The sequence below is a fragment of the Megalobrama amblycephala genome, linkage group LG17 (genome assembly GCF_018812025.1).
Source record: "Megalobrama amblycephala isolate DHTTF-2021 linkage group LG17, ASM1881202v1, whole genome shotgun sequence".
NCBI classification, from domain to species: Eukaryota; Metazoa; Chordata; class Actinopteri; order Cypriniformes; family Xenocyprididae; genus Megalobrama; species Megalobrama amblycephala.
Genome location: NC_063060.1, coordinates 9,369,382 through 9,394,468, shown reverse-complemented (window position 1 = coordinate 9,394,468; position 25,087 = coordinate 9,369,382). Strand labels below are relative to the sequence as shown.

The 25,087-nt window shown below is 37.1% G+C and overlaps 1 protein-coding gene and 1 long non-coding RNA gene across 5 annotated transcripts in view; one reads left to right on the top strand and one right to left on the bottom strand.

Annotated features, from left to right (window-relative positions):
- The window catches only part of gpc5c (glypican 5c), a 180,258-nt gene that overhangs the window by 96,755 nt on the left and 58,416 nt on the right, over window positions 1–25,087 (bottom strand). For 2 of the 3 annotated variants that reach the window (XM_048163431.1, XM_048163428.1), the window contains exons 4-6: window positions 21,272–21,417; window positions 16,567–16,626; window positions 15,712–15,834 (exon numbers count right to left, since the gene is read on the bottom strand). In XM_048163431.1, the coding sequence (XP_048019388.1) occupies window positions 15,712–15,834; window positions 16,567–16,626; window positions 21,272–21,417 (329 nt within the window). The remainder of the gene's footprint in view (window positions 1–15,711; window positions 15,835–16,566; window positions 16,627–21,271; window positions 21,418–25,087) is intronic. The other variant, XM_048163430.1, reaches the window with a different exon arrangement.
- On the top strand, window positions 1,160–10,940 carry LOC125250706. Of its 2 annotated transcripts, none has more exons than XR_007180845.1 (3): window positions 1,160–1,203; window positions 3,879–3,931; window positions 9,919–10,940. It is a non-coding gene; the product is annotated as an uncharacterized LOC125250706 (long non-coding RNA). The 2 variants fall into 2 exon arrangements; XR_007180846.1 differs by lacking the exon at window positions 1,160–1,203 and adding an exon at window positions 2,790–2,902.

Sequence of the window (25,087 nt, the reverse complement as noted above, 5' to 3'; positions counted from 1 at the left end):
AAGTGCTTCACTAGCTTCATTAGCTGTGAGAAAAGAGAGAAAAAAGAAAATAGAAAGAAAGAAATTAAAAAAAGATAGTCTTGCTTAAATTACCAGTTTAGACTACCACTGAATGGAAAGATATAGTGTCCCCACAAGGATATTAACAAAGCATAACAAGCAAGGCTATGCTAGCCAACCTGTTTCCCCATCCAAATTCTGTTTAATTAGCTGTGAGAAGAAAGAAGAGGAGGAAAAAGTAGCCAAACTGATAGCCAAACTGAAGTCAGAAGGTCTGGACTCCATTGCAGCTTTCATTGGCCAAGGACCGCCAAGGCCATCTGACTGATATGTAACGCAACCAATCACAGTTTGTTTTGTTCCGCGTTATGTTTAGGGGTGTGAAAATGTAAAGTCCATGTCCCTACAATAACAGACCGGTGTGCATCTAATTAATTATTCATTCCAGAAAGTTGTGCTGCCTGCAACAATGGAGCAGCAAACTTCACATACTTTTGAGAATCCAGCAATTGGTTGATCCTGATACGTGCTCATTGTCACAGTTATAAACACGACGGCTTTCTTCTTTCACGAGGGGTTTTGGTGTCACGGCATCTTTGTTCCCAGGTGGACTGTTAAAAAATGCGACACACATCTCCAGGAAATCCTGTAGAATTCAACCAATCAGATGACGACTTTGAAACTCCTGAAGTGTTTCCAATTTTGTGTGCAATATGCATCAGAAGTTCAGTCAACGGTCCGTGGTCGTGACGTCTGAGTCTGAGAATAACTTTGTCTAGACAAGTATTACACAAGTAGCTGGTATTCCACCAGGATTCTTAAAGGGTTAGTTCACCCCAAAATAAAAATTTGGTCATTAATTACTCACCTTCTTGTCATTCCAAACTCTTAAGACTTTTGGGTTACACTTTATTTTACAGTACTGCAGTTACATTGTAATTACTCAAATAAGTACTATTAATTAACTACATGTACTTACTATAGAGTTACAATTAAAGTTAGGATTTGGTTTAGGGTAGTGATCGACCGATGTATCTGTTTACCGATATTTTTCCCGATATTTAAGCATTTTTCCATAATCGGGTATCGGTTTTGTAAAATCGGATTCGCCGATTTACGGCGCCATCTTGTGGCCGTTTTGAGACTTCCGCCATTGCAGCCCGGGCGTCTGAGGAGATCAGTCAACAACAACTCAGTGCACAGGTAAAGTATATGTTCTACTTGGTTTGCTTTAATTAATCAACTTTATTTAACATAACAGACATGCACAAATGAGATCTGAGACATAAATTCCTGATAGGCTATAGTTAATTTATGCAGCTTGTTTCTAAACCATTGAGACGAACTCATTGAGTCACGTAGTGTAATTCGTCATGTCCTGCCCCAATAAAGACGTAACTTTACATGAATTAAATAAAACAGACATGAATGAGTGCATGTTGAAAATAAAAACGCTGAATTTAATTCTCAATCTGTTGTATTTGCTCACCATTAGTCTAGATGAAAAAGTTCGTTCATATTGCTTAGCAACTGACGGATGATCAGGAGGCTTAAGCACGGCCACTGAATGAAACTTTTGACAAGATTATCTTGTTTAAACACCCTATTATATTATCATTTACTACATAACAATTATTTCGCTAGTACACATATAAATATAGCCTACCGCTTTGTGGAAATAAATTAATTATTATCTCCATGCGCGATCGCGGTTGATTAAGTTATAGTCAAACAGCACTTTGTCAGTTGGCATTTCATGATTTAAAGGTCCCGTTCTTCATGATCCCATGTTTCAAACTTTAGTTAGTGTGTAATGTTGTTGTTAGAGTATAAATAAAATCTGTAAAATGTTAAAGCTCAAAGTTCAATGCCAAGCGAGATATTTTATTTAACAGAAGTTGCCTACATCGAACGGCCAGTTTGGACTACATCCCTCTACTTCCTTCTTTAATGACGTCACTAAAACAGTTTTTTGACTAACCTCCGCCCACAGGAATACACAAGAGTTGCGTTTGTAGAGTGTGTTTGTCGCCATGTCGTCGAAACGCTGTTATTTTCATCCCGCAGTCCAATCACCGGGTCTGATTCCGGCTCAAATTGATAGGGTAAAATTAAAGACATGTTTACAATAACACTGAGCGCGTGCATCTCCACGTTATGGTAAGAGGCGTGACCTTTCCGGGCAAGATGCGCTAAACTGCTGTCGAATCACAACACAGGAACCGCTGGCACAATCAGAACTCGTCACGTATTTCTGAAGGAGGGACTTCATAGAACAAGGAAGTCATCAGCCCGTTTTTATGACAGTGGAAACAGCGGTATACAGATAAGTAAATTATGTGAAAAATACTGTGTTTTTTTACACGCGAAACATGAACACATGTTATATTGCACACTATAAACACAATCAAAGCTTCAAAAAACCACGAAAAACGGGACCTTTAACGTTAGATTAAATTTAGATCATAAAATGCCAACTGACAAGTAAGGAGGGAGTGATTGTTATAAATAAAATGGTTTGTTCAGCTCATTTGTGTTGTAATAATTGTCAAAAACAGAAGTATAACAGTAAATAAATATCGGTTCTGCATATCGGTTATCAGGTACATAAACATGCAAATAATCGGTATCGGTATCGGTAATAAAAAATCAATATCGGTCGATCCCTAGTTTAGGGTTACTTGTAATTATGCATAATTTACTGTTATTACTATAGTAAGTACATGTAGTAACATGTAACTATGGCACTGTAAAATAAAGTGTTATCAACTTTTGTTCTTCTTAGGAACACAAATGAAGATCTTTTTGATGAAATCTGAGAGATGTCTGTCTCTCCATTGACTGGCTTTGCAACGATCACTTTGACGCTTGGTTACACAGCACGTTTGAGCTTCTGGAAGAGGTTTGTTCTTGTGCGTTATTCATGTTTAGCTGAGCTTCTGCTCATGTTCGCTGACCAACATTTACATGTGAGTAAAAGCCTAAATTAAATTTTTTCATCATAAAAAGCAATTGAGTCTCTTCAGAAAATTTGGACAAAACCGCTCAATTCATATGGATTACTTTTGAGATCTCTTTATGATCTTTTTGAAGCGTCAAAGTGATCGTTGCAAAGGCAGTAAATGGAGAGACAGACATCTCTCAGATTTCATCAAAAAGATCTTCATTTGTGTTCTGAAGATGAGCGAAGGATTTACGAGTTTGGAACAAGATGAGGGTGACTAATTAATGACATAATTTTCATTTTGGGGTGAACTAACACTTTAGCTTAACCAAAAAGGTACTTTGTTGGCCATCAACAATTTTTTTTTTTTTTTAGATGCTGGACCCCAAAACGTGATGATGGTATTCCAGTGTCCTCACCATGCTTGTTGCTTAGCTTAACAATCATGACCATCTTAGTCAACCTGCTTCACCAGCTTCATTATTTATAAAACGGAAAGCAGGAAAAAGAAGAAAAGGATAAGAAGAGAGAAAGATATTTCTTGTTGAAATGACCAGTTTGGACTACGACTGAATGTAAAGCTATTGTAAAGCTAGCTAACTAGCAAAACCAGCATGGTTACCTTGGTCAACATGTTTCAACATCTAAATTTAGTTACATTAGCTATGTTGAGAAAGGAAGGGAAAGAAGAGAAAATAGTCAAGTTGAAACTTAGTCTAGACTAGTATTACACAAGAAGCTGGCACCCCACCAGGCTTCTAAACTTGCTTAACCAGGCCCCTTGTTGGTCATCAACATGTTGCTTTTCTGATTGCTGGACCCCAAAACATGAATAAACCATACTTGATATTCATTCTACTCTATGGTCTTTTCAGCAAGATTTTCTTCCTTTTCTAAACTATTCTCTTATTCTTTCTCTTATTCTTTTTTCCAGTATTCTCAAAGCTAATGAAGCGAGCAGAAGCAGGAACAGGAAGCGTCTTTAAGGTCAGTGCTCTGGAGGAGGCCTGTGAGTTTCTCCCAGAGAGACGCTCCCCTCTCAGGTCCTGGTCCTCTGGCTCTCTGATCTGCCCACGGGGAGATTGTCAGAAAACTGATCCCTTTCATCTCCTCCAGGGCTCCCTTCTGATCCCTGTCTCTCGTATTTATTTGATTTCCAAGACGCTGCTTGATGACTCAGAGTCTCTGCCGTCCAGTTCACTGTTTGCTGTTCATCTCTCTCTATTCTCACCACATCATTACTCTTTGATTCATAACTGCACTGTCCTGTGCAAAAGGGGAGAGTTCCATGTGACATCTCTAGAAAAGTGGACTACATGATGTAATGTATTTGAATTTATTGGTCCATTACTTTGAAAAATGAATGGGGGAAATCGCAATGCTCAACATGGTGACAAGGAAACAAAGTCCTGTCTTTCAATTACAAAAATCAAAGGGGTATTCAATTGAAGTTCTTAGAGGTCTAACCTCAAATTTTCCTTCCCAAGGATTATAACCACTGTGTACTGGACACCCACGGGAGGGCAACACTATGTGGGGGACCCCTCACAAAATCGTGAACCTATTTAGAGCTGTTTTTACACAGAACAAAATCCACATCTAAGCTGCAAATATACTGGCGCCATAAATATATTTACTTGGTTTCACAATAAAGGTAAACAATAGATCACATGCAAATTTATGCAGATTGTAGACAGCAGAGAAAAATATATTAGAAGACATATTCCAATATACAGCTATAATATAATATATTCCAATTATACAGCTATTCTTTTTTACATCAAGAGTTGATTAGTTCACATATTGGCAACACTTTATAGTATGGTTCAATTCATTAACATTACTTAATGCATTTTCATGAAAAAGTAACACATTTTGCAGCATTTATAAATCTAAGTTAATATATAAGTTTTGTGACGCCTGCCTTTACATGCACGTACACATCCCATTCTTAATCCGTAGGGTTTAATTTGGAGTTGGCCCACCCTTTGCAGCTATAACAGCCTCAACTCTTCTGGGAAGGCTTTCCACAAGGTTTAGGAGTGTGTTTATGAGAATTTTTGACCATTCTTCTAGAAGCGCATTTGTGAGGTCAGGCAGTGATGTTGGCGAGAAGGCCTGGCTCGCAGTCTCCGCTCTAATTCATCCCAACGGTGTTCTATCAGGTTGAGGTCAGGACTCTGTGCAGGCCAGTCAAGTTCCTCCACACCAAACTCGCTCATCCATGTCTTTATGGACCTTGCTTTGTGCACTGATGCGCAGGGAGCATGAAATTGTCCAAAATGTCTTGGTATGCCGAAGCATTAACCCTTTCACACGTAAGTTTAAAATATTCTGGCTGAGCCCCCAGCGTGAGTTTTTCAAGGCACCCGTTATTTAGAACATATCACTTTATTGTTTCCATGGTGACGCGTCATTGATTGTCACGTGACAAAGTGCAGTGCTGTATGACTGATGATCTGCTTTTATTTCATTTTTCCATTTTTATTCAAAATATTCACAAATTTGTTAACTATAGCATGAAATATCTGACATTCTGATAGTCAAATATGTACAAGTGGATGTGTTTTGCTGCTTAAACATCTTTATAATGATAGCGTTAGTTGAGCTATACGCGCGATGGGCGTCGCCATGTTAGTTTGCGCCGCACAGAGAATCGGATCTGTTGGATTTACAACACGTGAATTCTTCCACTTCTCCCGAAATACATGAGAATACAGTAAACTTTCAAGTTACTTACACAATGTGTATCCGATATCAATAAAACGTGTCGTCTAATTATAATGGAAAGGATTGTTATTGCCATTTCTATAGACATCAGTGTGTATTTTACAAACTGTAAATGTATTGTTTTGTTAGTACTTATGTGAATTTAAATGTCTGAAACCTAAAATAAACATTATGTGGTTGAAAACACTGCATATTTGTGATATATGAAAAGTGCTGCGCGTGTCCATCTCTGGTTTAGCGCCAGCCAAAGCGTGCAAGCATATTTTAATTTGGCAGTTGATCATGTGATGCACTGAATGTTCTAATCACACAAGTGTGATCGTATGCTTCAAAGGGTTAAGACTTGCTTTCACTGGAACTAAGAGGCCAAGCCCAACCCCTGAAAAACAACCCCACGCCATAATCCCCTTCCACCAAACTTTACACTTGGCACAATGCAGTCAGGCAAGTACCATTCTCCTGGCAACCGCCAAACCCAGACTCATCCATCGGATTGCCAGACAGAGAAGCGTGATTCGTCACTCCAGAGAACACGTCTCCACTGCTCTAGAGTCCAGTGGCAGTGTGATTTACACCACTGCATCCGATGCTTTGCTTTGCACTTGGTGATGAAAGGCTTGGATGCAGCTGCTCAGCCATGGAAACCCATTCCATGAAGCTCTCTATGCACTGTTCTTGAGCTAATCTGAAGGCCACACGAAGTTTGGAGGTCTATAGCTATTGATTCTGCAGAAAGTTGGTGACTTCTGCGCACTGTGCGCCTCAGCATGCGCTGACCCCGCTCTGTGATTTTACGTAGCCTACCACTTTGTGTCTGAGTTGCTGTTGCTCCCAATTGCTTCCACTTTGTTATGATACCACTAACAGTTGACTGTGGAATATTTAGTAGTGAGGAAATTTCACGAATAGACTTATTGCACAGGTGGCAACCTATCACGGTACCACGCTTGAATTCACTGAGAGAGCGACCCATTCTTTCACAAATGTTTGTAGAAGCAGTCTGCAGGCCTAGGTGCTTGATTTTATACACCTGTGGCCATGGAAGTGATTGCAACACCTGAATTCAATGATTTGGCAATAATATATCAAATATATTGCTATTTCAAATAAATGCTGTTTTCCCTCAACTTTTCTATTCATCATATAATCCTGAAAAAATTAGACATGATTATACAAAAGTATATATTAAGCAGCACAATTGTTTTCAACATTGAAAATAATAAGAAATGTTTTTGAGCATCAAATAAAATGATTTCTGAAGGATCATGTGACACTTTATATAGAAAGATTAAGCTGAATTGAACTAATTTCATATTTGATCATCTTTATACAGTTATTGAACAGAACTGAATCAACACTGAACTTTAAAGCTGCTTTGAAACCACCTGTATTCTATAAAGCGCTATATAAATAAAGATGACTTGACTTGACACTGAAGACTGGAGTAATGGCTGCTGAGAATTCATCTTTGCTATTACAGGGATAAATTACTTCTTTTTTAAAGAGACTTCTTTAATTAAAAATACTACTAATAATAAAAATTTAAAAAATCGTATTGACCCCAAACTTTTGAATGGTAGTGTACAACTGTTGCTAATTTGTGGTTGCTCATAAATGAATAATAATTTATACAAATTAAAAACTTATTAATATATGTAGGAATTAAGGTTAATAAATTCTGTAAAGCATTCATCATGATAATACCTAATGCATTAGCCAATGTTAACACTGAAGTTTACTGTAAAGTGATACCACAAATACTTCAGAATGTACTGCTTTGACTACATTGGAGCAGGACTATGAGAATTCACCTCACAAATATATTCAGATAAAAACAAAACATTCATCCAATAATTGCTAACACAACAACAACATGTGGCCAATATCCAGCCGGGGGAAATATTCCGGTCTGGGCAAATGAAAAACATTTGATAACATTTTTAAAACTCTTTTATCTTGCCACATTACATTCAACAGATTTTCCACTTGTTTTTCCCTCTCTCTCCACGAGGTCAAAAATCCAACCAGACTGACCAACTCCCAAATGAACTCAGCGTCTATACTACAGCTCTGGCGCTGATGAGCCCGTAATGTCTCGCCCATCTCTTGTACGAACTTCTGATTTTCAACACCATGTGTGGATTGCATCCGAAGGGCCCAGAGGTGATGTTATCGTATCTGATTCAGCCATGCGTCTCTGGAATGAAATGTGGAATAGAATTGTCTGAGTCACTCCCTGGATTGATTCAGATAATTAAATTCAGGGTCTTATATAAGGGGAGGCTTGTTTTTGTCCTTTCGCCAGAAGCACGTTCCAGAGCGTGCTAGTCTCACGGGTTCCAGAACGCAGAGTGTAACAGTGTTTGTTAATTAGAACAAAGCAAACATAAAAGCCAGAAAAAAAGCACCGATAGGGAACTACAAACACGCTCGTCAGGGCTAATCAACTAAGAAAACAACCAATTAAAGCTAATTTTACACTGTCTCCACAAAACAGTCTAAAAATGTGATGAAAAGCAAAGTTCTCTATTTGTCAATGTGACTGTAGTGACCAAAGACAATAACCTACTCAAAGCTTGCTTGTGCGTGTGTGTTCTGGTCCACAGTATGTATGTGGGTCATGGGAATGGGTCGGGTGTCCTCTATCCCAGTGTGCTCTGAGCTGGCTTGACTTACATTATTCAATATGACCACTTATTACACACTCATACACACAGCTATGCAAGTGAGGAAGACACACTAAAGACTTCTATTGTTTTTAAATAAAGCTAATTATAATTACAACCCCAAGCCAAAAATACTCTTTTGCAATTTAATTTAATAATATAATTCTTGAAAGTTACAAACTGATATTAATATGAGGTATTTAAAAACAGCATGTAGTCTTCAAGAATTTGCAGTATTTTGCAGCACTGATTAAAATAAAATAAAATAAAATAAAATAAAATAAAAAAATAAAAAATAAATAAATAAATAAATAAAATAAAATAAAATAAAATAAAACAAAACATAAAATAAAATAAAAGAATAAAATAAAATAAAATAAAATAAAATAAAATAAAATAAAAAAGAAGTTTTGAGGAGAAGAGGGTTTGAAAGCAGGCAATTGTCAGTTGCGGGTACCAAAGAATGTATTATTTTTTATTAATAATAATAATAATAATAATAATAATAATAAATAAATAGAGGTCACACTTTAGATTAGGGTCCAATTCTCACTATTAACTATGACTTTTGTCTTAATAAACTCTTAATTACTGCTTATTAATAGTTATTAATACTTAGTAAGGTAGTTTTTATGTTTAGGTATTGGGGAGGATTTAAGGGATGTAGAATAAGGTCATGCAGAATAAGGCATTAATATGTGCTTTATAAGTGCTAATAAACTTAGTAATATCTTAGTAATATGCATGCTAATAAGCAACTAGTTATTAGTGAGAATTCAACCCTAAACTAATGCTACCAAAAATTACGATAAAATAAAATGAATATCTGCCAACCCAAAAGGCAATTGGATTTTTAATCTAATAGAAGGACTTTCCTTCCTAAAGCAGTCATATTGAGCATCACCATTTCCAGAATTTCTTTCAACCCACAGACAAACAAAATCCATGATAGTCTTCACCGAAGATGACTTTAAATGTGTCTCTGTTGTGTGATCTGTGGATGAGGGCCACACACAGAGGAAGACACAAAACAAGGAACTGAGATAGTAGGAGAAAAGAAGGAAGCAGAGAGAGAGAGAGAGAGAAAGAGAGCAGATCAGGGTGACTGAATGGCTTCCAGATGTGTGAATGGTAAACAACTGGTTTGTCGTGAGGGCATAAAAATCTGTGGCATTCAGAATCTCTGACCAAACATCCCCAAATCCTGCAGAACCGTGACCAGAGAATGGACACGCATGGACAGACACTCATGTACACGCAAATACACAATCATTTCATGTCTGATATCGACTGCTGAGTTTTTCCAGAAGCCTAGCATGAAAGAGTTGAAAACAAATGAGAAATCAAGTCACCATCCCCTCTGACATCCTTTGAAGTGATCTGTGCATGAACATGAACCTTCACGTACAGAGATTTGACTGATGAAGCGATGTGACACCATTACAGAGAAAGAGACAGTCTAACATCCGTGTGTGTGTGCAATATTTATTCTCTCTGTATGGGTTTTGCTCCATGTATTTAGAGGGCACATTCCCAGGCTGGGCGTTGAGATTCTCTCCTCCACTGTTTCCCACACAGAGCTCACAGGAGGCCCTTTGTTCCGGCTCCAGGCCGCGGGGGACCCAGATTCAGCACAGCGGCCCTTGAGAGACCTCCCAGCATTCTTCGGCAGGACGACCCCATCCACACCTCACCTTCAGAGGTTGTCACTGCATTGTAAGGCCAGGAATCAGTCTGGTCTTTGTGTCTCGTCTTTTTATAAATATCTACTTCTGACTACCTCTCTCTGGCTAGCATGGTTTCACACTGACAGTGATTTGTTTCAAGGAGTTTCAGTGATTTGAAACAACATGCGTGACTGATTTTTTTTCATACAAATGAGCAGTGACATGATGTAATGACTACAAATGGAAGCACAGACCATGTAGTCCACCTCTTTTTACATTTTACAAAAAAAAAAAAAAGTACAGAGACTTACTATAGTGATCTACAGTGATGAAATCGCTGTCAGTATGAATAAAACTTAAAGGGATGGTTTACTGAAAAAAGTGAATATTGCCTTAATTTACTCACTCTGATGTTGTCCTACAAAAAAAGACCTCTTTGACATTCACCCTATGGACCAAAAAAAAAAAAAAAAAAACATAATATCTTTTTGTTTCCAATAATAAAGTCAAACAGGATGGGAAAGACACAAAGGTGAGTAGATAATAGAACTCTCAGTTTTGGGTGAACCTTCCCTTTAATTGTCCACTTTCAAAACATTAACTCCATGTCCTAACCAGGCATGATGCAAAAAAAAAAAAGTGATTAATCACATCTCTGTTCTTTTTATTCTAACCGGCCATAACCACAGAAAGCAATGAGCTAAAAAACATAGCTGTAATATGGCTGTCACTTTGAAAAAAAATCCTTGCTAGCAAAATGCATGTTAATCCATTGACAGTGCTGGGTAGATTACTTACAAATTGTAATCAGTTATCAAGGTAATATAATCTGACTACTTGTTGATAACTTTTAGATTACTTTTGACCTAACACATTTATCACATTGATTTGAATAGGATAATCTTGTACCATATCGATATACAAATATAAAGAGAAAAAAAACAAAGGCGTAGCTTGATGACACCAAGTTTTAGAGCGGAATCTTGGGACATGTGGTCTCCATCTCAATGGACGGTGCAAAAGAATAGGGATTGGAGTCGGGAAGAAATCATGTTCATGGATGCGATTATTAACGTTACTTTAGTATGAAGCAGAGCGGGACCGAGTGTTGTGGGAGCTGAACGAGGACGCTGGAGTGATTGCACAACACACACCTCACGAGCAGCAGAACTTTTATTATGACACAGTCACCGGCGCCAATTCCTCTTTTCCGGTCATGAGTATGAGATAGCACAGCTCTGTTTATCATATTAGATACATTTGAGCGTGTTGAAAATGTTATAACGTTACTCTGTGCGTTCGCTCGGCAGCTGCTGTGAGACACTGTTGCACACTTGCAGTAAACTGATATATATTAAATATTAGATGTCTTGTGTTGATAAATGGCATGCAATTAATTTTAAAATGTATTGTATGATGGAGAAAATTATGTATTACTGTTACTAAAAATATAAAGCTGCATCTGATTATGCTATGTTAGCTACTTGACAAAATAGTGTTTTTCTCTGAGGCATGGTAAAGCATGGTACTCGAAAAATTGATTTAAACAATAAGACTAAATCTGTTGAGCTATATAACAACAATTCGTTTTCTGTCTATAAATATATCAAAACAGTTGTTCCCTTGTCTATTAAAATGTGTAATATTTTAAAGCATCTTTGAAGTTTCCATGGTTTCTACAAAATTAAACTGGAAACCGAGGGTAACGCGGGTATGACGCAATTGACAGGCGACTCCTCACACGTCCCGGAGCCTTGGTTAAAGTTGCAATTTTCTCACGATTTACAAATAGTTGGAAACATTTGGGATATTGTAAGTACTCAAGTGAACAAATTATATAACACTGGCCTAGTGGTTTTGGGATATTTTACTGCAAAAATATTACATATTGCACCTTTAAATCATAAAAATGTTAAAATGAAAACAATCAAAATAAAACAATTACTTAAAAAAGATTAAATTATATACTATTTATTTTGTAGTAGGGAGAATCAATGAATTTTGAATAATTTACTGCCATTGTGAGAAAAACATGTAATCATGTAATCAATAAAAAAGTAACTGTAGTCTGATTACGAGCATGTAATTGTATTAAAATGTAATATAATCTAATTACAAGTACTTAATTTTTGGAATCTGATTACGCAACCCAGATTTCATGTAATCAGTTTCTACCCAGCACTGTAAATATATATATTTTTGTTCCATGTTCACGGTTCATCGTATTTTGTAGTCTCGGGTCCTTTGTTTCCTGGTTTTGTCATGTGATTCCCTTATCCCATCATGTGATCCTGCCATGTGCTTCCCTAGTTTCATGTGTCATGTTCTGATTGTTCCCTTGTTTTGTGTCACATTCTCATTGGTTCTTTGGTTCATTGTATTCAGGTGTTTCTTGTTAGTCATTATTCTTTGTGTGTGTATAGCCCTCTTGTTCCCATCGTTCCTTGAGGTGTATTGATGTTGTAACCTGCTGTCAGTGAGTCCAGTGTTGTCAAGTCAGGTCAAGTTCACATTTATACTCAAGTCTATGTTATGTTCTCAGTCAAGTTTGCTTCAGTCATTGTCTTGTTTGTTCACCTTGGATTATACTGGATCAATAAACTGCACATGGGTTCTACATTTAACTTGCCCTCAGTGGACTACATGTTACAATAGTATGGTAAAGTATTACAGTTGACCTTTGGCAATTGTGTCCAGAACCAAGTGCTCATGTACAAAGATGGAAGATTTCAAATCATGTACTTCAGGAAGTTATTCAATTTGGACTTGAGTTCTGAGACCAATGGGGATCAAATCTTAGGTTAAAGGACCGATCTAAATCTAAACTGGAATGAGAGATTATCAATCAGTCCATTCGCAGGTGTGGTTTGGTGCCCACAGTGGAGAGGAAAGCTCTGGTAGGAACTGTTAAGTAGCAGTCCTGTAACATCTTTTTTATCCAAATGAGTCTGGGACAGATCCACTTGAATGAAGTGTGCTAAAGCACACCACGGTGATGGCTTATGGATTGTCCCTTGAGTGATTTGAACCTACAGCCTTTTGGTTACCAGCCCAGATATTTAGCCATTACACCGCATAAGCCAACTAAGCAAGAGTTGTGGTGAAAAACATATGAATTTTTAAAAGGATACAAAGTGAGACTCTTGGAGACAGCAGAGAGCTTGGAGTAACACCAATCCAAATGGGAAAGAGCATCCAGTGGAGTCAAAGACAGTGACCCTGGATGATTCATTAAGTACCCTGCTGAAAAACCACTTTAAAGTGGGTTTATTTGATTTATAACTGGTCTAAACGAGTCTAGACATTCACATTCAAACATTCATTCCAAATAGTCAAAAAATGCGACAAATACTTTTGGTATTGTTTCTGTTCTGCATCCCGCTGACAGACAGACTGTTCTGTTGGAAGCAAACTGTTAAGCCAAATTTCAAAGACTGATAAATTGTGGAAATAAAAAAAAGAGAGAGACAGACAGAAACGGGGATGAAGAAAAGACAACTTTTTTTTTTTTTTTTTTCTTGAACTGCAGTAGAGAGTGTGTGTTTTTACTGGAGATCACAATCCTTACATGCTGCTTCAAATCAACATGAAATCTAAATCGACCCTGTTTACTTTAATACACATTCCTGGTCTTATGGGAATGATTCACTAGTGCATGCTTTTTTCATAATTTTGTTCATTTTACACTAAAATGTAATAATTTGCTTCACCACAGAAATAACTTTTCTGTTCAGATAACATTCCCAATTCCCTGTAATTTTTAAATTATTATAAATGATGTATGTACATATGCTGTAATACTTTAGACTAATACCAGCAGGGCATGACATTAACACCCGCCAACCCATCAAATGCAGGTGGATCTCAGCAGTGACGCGACGCTAGTTTACACTGTCTGGTGGAAGGTAGATATTCTACTTCTTAACTTGTTAAACATATATTTTACACAAAGTCACAAACGCATCGCTTCACTTCAGAAGGCCTTTATTAACCCCCCGGAGCTGTGTGGAGTAAACGTTTATGATGGATGGATGGAAGGATGTGGATGGAAGTACTTTCTTCAGCTCACTGCCATTATAAAGCTCAAATATGTCAGGATATTTATTAAAATATCTCCAAGAGTGTTTATCAGAAAGAAGGAAGTCATGTTCACCTAGGATGGCTTGAGGGTGAGTAAAGCTTGGGCTAATTTTCATTTGAAAGTGAACTAATCCTTTAAAGGCAAGCATTGAACAGCAGAGTAGGCAAATAATTCAATACCATAGTATACTGTACATCAAAGTACCACAGTATCACCATCTAACACTATGGTACCACACCAGTACTTTTGATAAGGGCATTAATATGGAGGAAAGCCATATATAGATTATTCCTATCTATCTCTCTATTTTTCTCTCTCTCGCACAACATTGTTGATGGCCTGGATTTGGTTGGTTGGTTGCTATAGAGACCACATTTGGAAGGGCAACCACATTTGGGTACGAGAGGACGGAACGAGTGCGAGTGAGGGAGAGAAAGAGAGAGAATATTGTCATAATTGCATGTTCTGCTGATGGTGCTTAAGAAGTGAAGCCAACAGGGAAATGAAATACAGATCGCCGTTTGCCACGTGATCTATCTGAGAAGGAGAAAGTGATGGATGTGAGAGAAAGAGACTTTCGTTGGGCCACAAACACCACAAAAACAGCCTTGGCGCTATATAACCACTCCAAATCGCTCTGAGACAAAGAATTTAGTGAGAGAGATAGCGAGAAGGAAAGGGAAAAAAAAACAAAGAAATCAAAACATGGCATCTTCAACATCTCCTGGCTGTTAACGCAACCGCAATACTCTATGTTACCTTACATCGGTTAAGTCGTTTGTCATTGGTCGTTAGGGTGAGTTATCTTTTGAAGCATGAAATTGGAGCCAGACATCCATTCTCAAAAGTAAACACTTCTCTCTGAGGGGCAACAGATTTGTTATAAATCTATTAGGAGTCAGTCAGTGCGGCCCAAAGGTAATTTCTCGTTAATGGAGGAGCTCTGTGGGTGTGTTTGGCTTTTCCATCTGTACTTTCCTGAGTGATTATTCGCAATGATGTGTTTCTTTGTTCTTGAGAGCCCACATGCACATACCAGACCCTAGCCAGATGGGACCCGGCAAACCACTGAATGCTTAACTTCGGGTTTACGCTGCTGAAAAACACACTAAAACCAGCCTAATTTGTGGCTGGTTACATAAACTAACCTGAAAGTTAATCATCTAATTTTTTCCTTTAAGAATGGTCCTAGTTTTTTAAAGGCAGTTACATAAAAAGGTTGATTGGTCTAATTGGAATTGGAAAAGTAAAACCGATTACTGCTTGATTAACAACAAGTTGGTCAAACTAGTTCTCAAGACACAGTCTTAACATAGTGGCTAAGTTTATGCAACTGGCCCCTGGTCTTTCAGCCTAAAGCTGAAAAGTGCCCCAAACTCCTCTAAAACGAGCCAACAGACCAGCATGACCAGGCTAAGGGAGACCAGCTAAGTCCTGCAAACCAGCTTAGGCTGCTTTAAATGATTATTTTACGCAGGTTGAAGGAAAAATATAAATATTTAGTTCTAAATTTAACGCAATGTTAAGTGCATTCACACAGTCCATCTTATAGTGTCCTAACCAGACTTAAAGTGACAACTTTCCAGTATAAAGTAATTTGTTTGTACACCCTGAATGTCTCACCTTTTGACCACGTCGTCTCCACTCCAACACGTGAGCTCATCGACGCCCATCTCTCCTTCACACAACGTCTCTGGAAGTATGGCGAAGAAGGACTTGTATCGGGAGATGTAGCCTGTAAACTCCCTATAACACAAATCAACAAATAAACAACACATATAGATGATAAACGATATATAACTTTAAGACATAAAGGTTTAAAAAAGACAAAACTCAGATAAAGAGTAATTCTATTGCTAACAACAGCTTTAGGCATCTGTTTTGAGGCATTTAATTATATAATATTATATTAATTAAGTCTATGAAAAATAAAGTAAAATATACTGTCCATAGGCCGCAGCATGGAGGCGGGTCGTTACGAGTCACATGCTTAGTAAGGAACCAATCGGGCATTCTGAAGTTATAATTACAAAGACTGTTTTCACACTTTGATTTGTTTGCTTGATCTGAACCTAAGTTCAATTCCATCCCTCTCCCAACAGCCCGCATTTTGAAACGTTTCAGTCATCCAGAGTCGATATCGAACAACAAATTATGTTAACATTAGTGGGTGACATGCAAAAATTAGGCCAGACTGCATTCGTACCAAATGTGAATCATACAAGAACCGCAGTCCAGACCCTTTACAAGCAGACTTGGGTACAACCTTTCAGGTTTCACAGCAAACAAACAAACCAAAATCTAAAAGATCAGCACTAAGAGTGATAGTGTAAAAACCCTAACTGGTAAGGTAGTATGTGTGTAGAAAAGAGGCGGAACTAACCTACATTACCCAAGGTAAGCACACACACAGACACACATTTTAAAGAAAGATAATCATAAATAAATGCAATTCTTAGTAAATGCATTCATGCTTACCGTGCAACCTTTTTCAGAGTTCTACTTCTATCGCTCTTGGAGGTTTTCAGAGGGAGTGAACTGAGAACAGTCAAACCCCCCCAGTACAAGACAATGGAACAGTCCAGAGGAGGATGAGGCAAGCAGTTTGGAGGGGAGGACAGAGAGATGGAAGAAACCAAAGGGCAACAAAACAGGGGAAGGGGATGATGGTGAGAGAGGAAGAGAAAAATCATGACCATGGGGAAAATTAAAAACCACTCATGCACATGCAAACCAGAACCTGGAAGATGAGTTACATCACAGTAGCAATAAAACTCAACAGCAACCACCAACTTAGATTCCGGAAGTACTTTTTAACCAATTTCTCAATAGACATTTCAGAAAACTTTCAAGGGTTAAAAACCAAGCTCTGAGATTGCAATAAAAAGTTTTAGAATATTAAAAAAAGATGTGTATTTAACATTTTGAAGGAATTAACTGCAAGCACTGCAAATTATAAAATTGAATCAGTCTGGGTTTTATGTTGCTTTAAAGTGCCCCTATTATGCTTTTTCAAATATTACCTTTCATGCAGTGTGTAATACTGTATAGCTGTTTGTGAATATAAAAGGTCTGCAAAGTTTTATAGATCAAAGTGCACAACGAATAAAGTTATTAAAGTTATATAAGTCTCATGAAAGAAAAAATAGATTCTGAACTGATGAAATGAGTCATCAGCAATTCCAGGCTCACGTCTTGTTACATACCTATGTAACAATGTAACAAATTTGCAAAATACCAAGTTATGGTCTTCATTGGCTGCCCACGAACAATGTCTACTTGGACCCACCCTCAAACACTGCAGCTGTAGCTGAGTCCTGGAAGAGTTTGGTTAGTGTTGTCAACATGTCGAGAAGATACTGCGATGCGAAAGCACTTTGCATGCACTTCAAAAGGATGAGGACTCTCATTGGAATTGATGCTGAAAATCTGATGCAATCGTTACTGTCCTTATCACTGTGTATCAAGTGCTGAGGAAGCCTCTGGAGCTGAAATTCAGATATGGTAATAGACATTTCGTTTCTGATACGCGCTGTAAGCGGTAGACCAATCAGAGCAGAGTAGGCTCTTGGAAAGGAGGGATTTAGAGAGACTGAATCTTCAAACAAATCATTTTCAGACTCTGAGAGATGTGCAATCTATATTATGAGAAAATTATTAAAGTGTTTTTTGACCTTGGATGCACAAAACAAAATTAGGAACATTTAAAATAGCATAATACACTGCGTTCCAAATTATTATGCAAGTGACATATCAGTAAGATTTCAGTAGAATAAACATTCAGGTTTTAGTTTTTCTAAGAAAATGTTTGTTTGTTTATTTATCCATGTCTTTTTAGATAACTGGTATCAATATCAGACAAAATAATTTGCCAGATCTATGGAAACCCTACTTAGAGGTTGTTCCACATTATTAAGCAAGTCACAGTTCTCATGCAATATGGGGACAAAGAAAGATCTTTCTGAAGATGAAAAGCATGAAATGGTGCAATGTTGTGCAAAAGGCATGAAAACAACTAATATTGTGTGAAACTGAATGGAGATTATTGAATTATCATAAGATTTGTGAGTGATTTAGAGCACAGCAGAATTCGGTCAGGCTGGCAGTTGTGAGTAAAGATGCATTTTAGCCACCACTAACCAAACCTCACAAAGAGAAACATTTACAGTGGGTGTAGAAATACATGAAGACTCATTTTTAAATAGTTTTATTCACTGACTAATGCTGTACTACAATGGATGGTCTAAATGGATGGATTTCTGGATGGTTGGTGAATGGCCACCACGTTCCAACAAGACTGCGACGTCAGCAAGGAGCTGGTGGTGATGATTTGGGCTGGAATATTGGGAAAAGAGATGGAGGGTATTAAAATGAATTTTGCAAGATATGTGAAGTTCATAACTGGCCATTTTCAGCTATGGTATAAAAAGGTGGCTAGTGCATAGTAGAATGCACTATTGTACAATGCACTATGCACTATCCCATGCTGCAAAAAAACACCACAGCAATAAAACTGTTTGAAAATGCATTTCTTAACCCACTGTAAATGTTTCTCTTTGTGAGGTTTGGTTAGTGGTGGCTAAAATGCATCTTTACGCACAACTGCCAGCCTGCATGGAGAGCTTCTTGAGACTCCAGAAACACCAGCAGCTTCAAATACCTGTTTGCTGCTCAACACTGGCTTTTTTTATAGCTGCCCTTTTAATACAATTAATTTTTTTGTAAGGAACTTTCATTAATAAGCCTTTATCTGACCGAGTTCTGCTGTGCTCCAAATCACTCACAAATCTTATGATAATTTGATAATCTCCATTCAGTTTCACACAATATTAGTTGTTTTCATGCCTTTTGCACAACATTGCACCATTTCATGCTTTTCATCTTCAGAAAGATCTTTCTTTGTCCCCATATTGCATGAGAACTGTGACTTGCTTAATAATGTGGAACAACCTCTAAGTAGGGTTTCCATAGACCTGGCAAATTATTTTGTCTGAGATTTGATACCAGTTATCTAAAAAGACACGCATAAATAAACAAACAAACATTTTCTTAGAAAAACTAAAACCTGAATGTTTATTCTACTGAAATCTTACTGATATGTCACTTGCATAATAATTTGGAACGCAGTGTAGGGGCACTTTAATGCTTCTAATGTCTAATGTCTTTATAAATCCAACCATAATATTAACTGAACCATATTAGCTTCTTAATGTTACCCAGCTAGCCTCCAATAGCTTGCAAAAACTGGCTGATGACTGCTGCGATCCTGGCATCTACGACTTCTCTGATTGGTGGATTTTAAGTGGTGTAGTCTTTTAAATGAAGTTTCAAGCTGAGGACAAGAAAATGAAGATGGAATTTTTTTATTTTTTGAGTGAAAAATGCATTTAACAACCTCAGAGCTTGAAAGTTTTACACGTTATTGATAAGGTCCATTTCACTATGGAGATTTTGAATGGCATTTTTACCCTGCTGTTGAGCTCTGTTATGCATATCGCTGGAGGTTCAACATGGACGTAACACATTACTTTTAGTATATTCTGACCTCTGACGTGTCTTAATGATAGAGCACTCTAGCAACCCATTGAAAAGAATTTAAAAATTTTTAATTTATAAATGTCCTGGCTTGCTGGTCAGAGCATTTCCATGACTCTTGGTGCAGAGATGATGTCATTGGTACGGTGATGAGTGTTTGCTGTCCTCTCCTCCACTGACTCCTGCACTCCCTCTAATTCATTTATCTCTCTGTATTCCTGCAGGCAACAGTCTCAGTGCCAGTTACAGCACTGTCCTTGCCAGCCTACCACTTAGTGATGGGTATCTGCAATGTGTGGGCCTTAAAGATCCGGGTCTGAAGACACTTAAATGTCCAGTAGCATATTTTTAGTCAGAGGAGGTAATAATGTGGATGCACAATGTATCGGTGGTCATAGCCATATTGGTCAACAAGTACTTTTATTACTGGAATCGGTCAGATTAAACTGATTCAAACATCATAATCTCTTTCTATGCAAGATTTAAAAAAAAAAAAAGTGTTAAAGGTGCCATCGAATTGAAAATTGAATTTACCTCAGCATAGTTGAATAACAAGAGTTCAGTACACGGAAATGACATACAGTGAGTCTCAAACTCCATTGTTTCCTCCTTCTTATATAAATCTCTTTTGTTTAAAAGACCTCCGAAGAACAGGCGAATCTCAACATAACACCGACTGTTACCTAACAGAGTGTACGCCCCCAATATTTGCATATGCCAGCCCATGTTCCCAACATTATGAAAGGCATTAGACAAGGGCAGCCAGTATTAACGTCTGGATGTGCACAGCTGAATCATCAGACTAGGTAAGCAAGCAAGGACAATAGCGAAAAATGGCAGATGGAGCGATAATAACTGTAATGATCCATGATATCATGATATTTTTGGTGTTATTTGTAAATTGTCTTTCTAAATGTTTTGTTAGCATGTTGCTAATGTACTGTTAAATGTGGTTAAAGTTACCATCGTTTCTTACTGTATTCACGGAGACAAGAGAGCCGTCGCTATTTTCATTTTTAAACACTTGCAGTCTGTATAATGCATAAACACATCTTCATTCTCTATAAATCTCTCCAACAGTGTAGCATTAGCAGTTAGCCACGTAGCACTATCAAACTCATTCAGAATCAAATGTAAACATCCAAATAAATACCATTCTTACGCGATTAGACATGCTCCATGACGAACACTTTGTAAAGATCCATTTTGAGGGTTATATTAGCTGTGTAAACTTTGTTTATGCAACGATAGAGTCGAGAGCTCTGGGGGGGCGGAGAGCGCAAGCAATTAAAGGGCCAGCAGCATGAATCAGTGCATAGTTAATGATGCCCCAAAATAGGCAGTTAAAAAAATTATTTAAAAAAAAAATCTATGGGGTATTTTGAGCTGAAACTTCACAGACACATTCAGGGGACACCTTAGACTTATATTACATCTTGTAAAAAAACGTTCGATGGCACCTTTAAAAAGTTCTCTTTTTACTATACAACACAACACAACACTCGAAGCAGATAAAATTCAATATTGGACTGTTAAGAAAAAAGGGTAGTTGGCTAATAATTTGAAGATGATATGGCAAACAATAGGCTATATAATATTAATTTTAAATAAATAAGTCTTCGTGACAGAACTTGGGATCCAGCCTAACCTGTGAAGGTGTGCCAACACGCCGATTTTATCTGCCCTTGGAACGTCCTGCGAGATGTTGGCAGGTGGAGGTGTGACCGAAATCGGAGGAAACGTCCCTACTGTGCTTGAAGACGTGTTTGAAGAGTGACCACATACCTTATCCACCTGAAAAACAGAGAGACAGACAGAGGAACTGAGATGAGAGAGTGGTGATGTTCTGTTCATCCGGGAAGACAGAACGGATGATATAAGCGTGTGTTTTGTCTTTGTGATAAATGAAACTCTAATGGAAAAGCAGACGGTAACAGATCACATTAAAGCCATGAATGAATGAATTAGACAGAAAATCAGAGACAGAGTGTGTGTGTCTGGCTCTGGTTTTGCCTATATTATGGGGATCAAATGTCCTCATAAGCAAAGTAAAATCTGAAATAAGTTACATGTTGGGAAGCAGCCAACAATCTCCAAGAGGAAAACAGCTTAATAAACAAACTAAATAAGGTCTCAATGAAAATCTAAAAATGCAGAAAGGATTCTGAGAGGGTTGCGTGTAGGGTTAGGGGACAGAAAATATTATTAGTTCAGTATAATAACAATAAAAGTCAATGGAAAGTCCCCACCATGATGAAAAACAAATGCGTGTGTGTGTGTAAACCAGTTCTTCTCATTAGAGATTATTGCTGTAACACAAGATCTCAATCTGCATTTGCCTTTATATCTACACCTCCTTCACCTCTGTCTCTTCCTCGTTCTTCCACACACATTTAATCAATGGCGTTTCATCCCACTAAAAGCTCCGGCATACGTCATCAGTCCATTAGTCAAAGCAGACCCGACTACAGCGATCCAAATGATTACCCTTAGTTTCTGCCCTCTCCTATCAGTCACTTTTAATAATGACAATTTTATTTGGCATTAATAAATCCTTATCTCCTGCATCATTTGTCATTGCTCTGGGAGCCTGGGCATGAGGTTGGAGGACAGTCTTCGCTCTGTCACTCGCTTTACAACCTGAATGAATAACAAGGTGCAATGAAAAAAAATGAGGCTTTACTTAAAGGACACCATTGTCACTGAAAAACAAAATGTATAAAGAAACACCTTGTATGATTATTAGGCTTGAGATGGGCCTTTACTTCTGAATGCAAATGGTTCAGGGTTTGATCTGGCCTAAGAATGAAACATATGTGCTCCGCAAACTTTATTGTTCAGTAACTAAAAACTGAAAATTATTTTTTTTGTGTCTTTAAATCAATCAGTTCACTGCAAGTTAGTAATATATATGATTTTTATTGCAAAATTCACAAATGCACCCCTCTAAAAACACACGCAGAGCCTATAAGAATCAGATGTCTTTTTTGGACACTATACCAGGGAAAAAGAAAAGAACATTTAAAATATTTATTAAACTACAGTATATTTAAGATATCTGATACGAGTACATTTAATATACTTAAGAGCTTGTGCAAACATTATTAAACACTGACATGTGTTAAATATCAGCTTTAATGAATAATAATAAACTGAATCGATGTCATTCTTTTACTTTTAGAAGCCTTCTAGCCTGAAGGGAATGAAGCATTATGGGTATCAGCCAAAAATTTGGGAGTGCTGGGAAAATATTTGTGTTTTGATTTTGTTGTATTCTGTGTAGTTTATTGATTTACCCTCTATTGTAAATATTTTTCCTCCTCTTTTTTGACGAACAGCATGGGAACCATCGTTTCCCCGTAAATAAACCCAGCGGTGGATTTTGGACCAAGATTTCAAATATACAACGGTTATCCTTGAACCGTCATGGATTTTATCATGTTTCATGGGTAATTTCTGCATCCTAGTCACAGTTGTATGTAATTCAGCTTAGAAATCAGCTGCAGTTCTGATACAGTACATTTTAAAAAATAAAGCAAGTAAAGAAACTTCTTTTAATATCCTAACCATCTCAGATTTTATGTGTAGTTTCTTTCTTGCACGGATTGAATTTCTCTATATCCGGATGAGGTCTCCTAATGTCCGGTATCAAATTATTTTCCATTTGGAAAGTCTGGGAATTTTTTTCTGTGAATCTTGGCAAATTTTATGTTAATAAAAAGATTAAAAAAAATAAATAATAATAATAATAAAAAAAATAATTAAAAAAAAAAAAAATCAATAAACCCCCAAAAATCTTCCCACCAAATCATGACAGACTTTTTATTGGTCAAATCAAAATGTCTTCGGCCCAGATTGAACCCAACTCTCTCCTGGTCTCCCACTCCTTGGAATCTCTGTTGGTTAGTTCTTTCTCTCTACATTTAACTATGAACCTGTAATATCTGTATCAGTGATTCATTTGAAATGGGAATATGCTAAATACAAGTGTAAAACGGAGTCCAAAATGTTTTGAGATTCATTCATTTCCTCAACATTCAGAGGTGATCAAAAAGTGTAACCGCAATTTTTCTGAAAACCATTATTTTAATAGTGGATGATTGGCAGAAAAGCAGCATTCTTTCACTGTTAACTCACCTGTCATTCTTACAGTGTGTTAATAGAAGGGTTTTTAAAGGGATAGTTCACCCAAAAATCTAAATTTGATGTTTAAGAAACCGAACAGTATTGATATCATTTTTTACCTCTAATACACCAACTATGTCCAACTGCCTTGAGCATCCGGTTGGTGAGGTCTGAATTACTGGTAAATACTGTTCGGTTTCTCACACAAAACGATCGTTTCATGTCTTAGGACATCAATGTGTCGTCACGAGCCGCAGGGTTTAATTTGGATTAATTTGGATACGACTGACAGACGGCAACAGTTGGAGTTAAAAATTATCATTTGTGTTCTACTGAAGAAATAAAGTCACCTACATCTTGGATGCCCTGGGGGTAAGCAGATAAACATCAAATTTTCATTTTTGGGTGAACTATCCCTTTAACTTAAACAGTTATGTGCAACTTTAGAAGATAAGAAAAAGTAGGAGAGAGATCCTCACCTCGACAAATCCAACCAGAACTGGTTGAACAAAATTAATTTTAGTTCACTAGCAATGTGTTACGGTTGACTACTAGTGATTGAATCTTGTGTGGTGTAAACAGGGCCTATGGTGTGGCTATTATTTACATAGAAAAAAAAAAAAAAAAACTTTTTAATTAAATTTAATTTTTAAAATTTAATTTAGTTTTTAATTTAATTAAAAACTTTTTATTTAAAAAAATATTTAAACAAATACTCATCTACAAGTATTTGAGTAAATGTAATTAGTTACTGTACTTAAGTATCTTTTTGGCTACTTTGTAGTATTACTGAGTATCAAAGATATGAGCAACTTTTATTCTCTACTTGACTACATTTTTTAAGAAGTACTCTTTACTCCAATACATTTGTGATGAGTAATGCAATTACATTTTGCATGGCACCTAACTTTTTCTGCAGAAGTTTATTTGTGCTACAAAAGAAGTGATACTGTCATCTACAGGGCATTGAAGGCACTATATCTTGTGCGTTTTGCCCTTACTCACCCAAAATTGTCAACAAGGCTACTCTACACCAACGTGAGTGCATTAGTGGTTGCTGAATCGCAGGTGTTTGATTTATGAGATGAGGACATGACTGAAGCCGAAACCAGCATGTCCAGTGCAGGTAGGCTTTGACTATTTAATTTTACTTAAGACTATTTTATTTATCTGTTATATTGAAAAGGATATAACAGGATATATTGAAGAGAGTTATTTTGAAGGATTTTTTTTTACTTATGCTCTTTTTTAATATTTGAGCTTAACTGAGACTTGAGTGTTTGTAGACATTTAAGAGACTGTTGTGTTAACCTTGATTTATTGCAATATTGATGTGTTC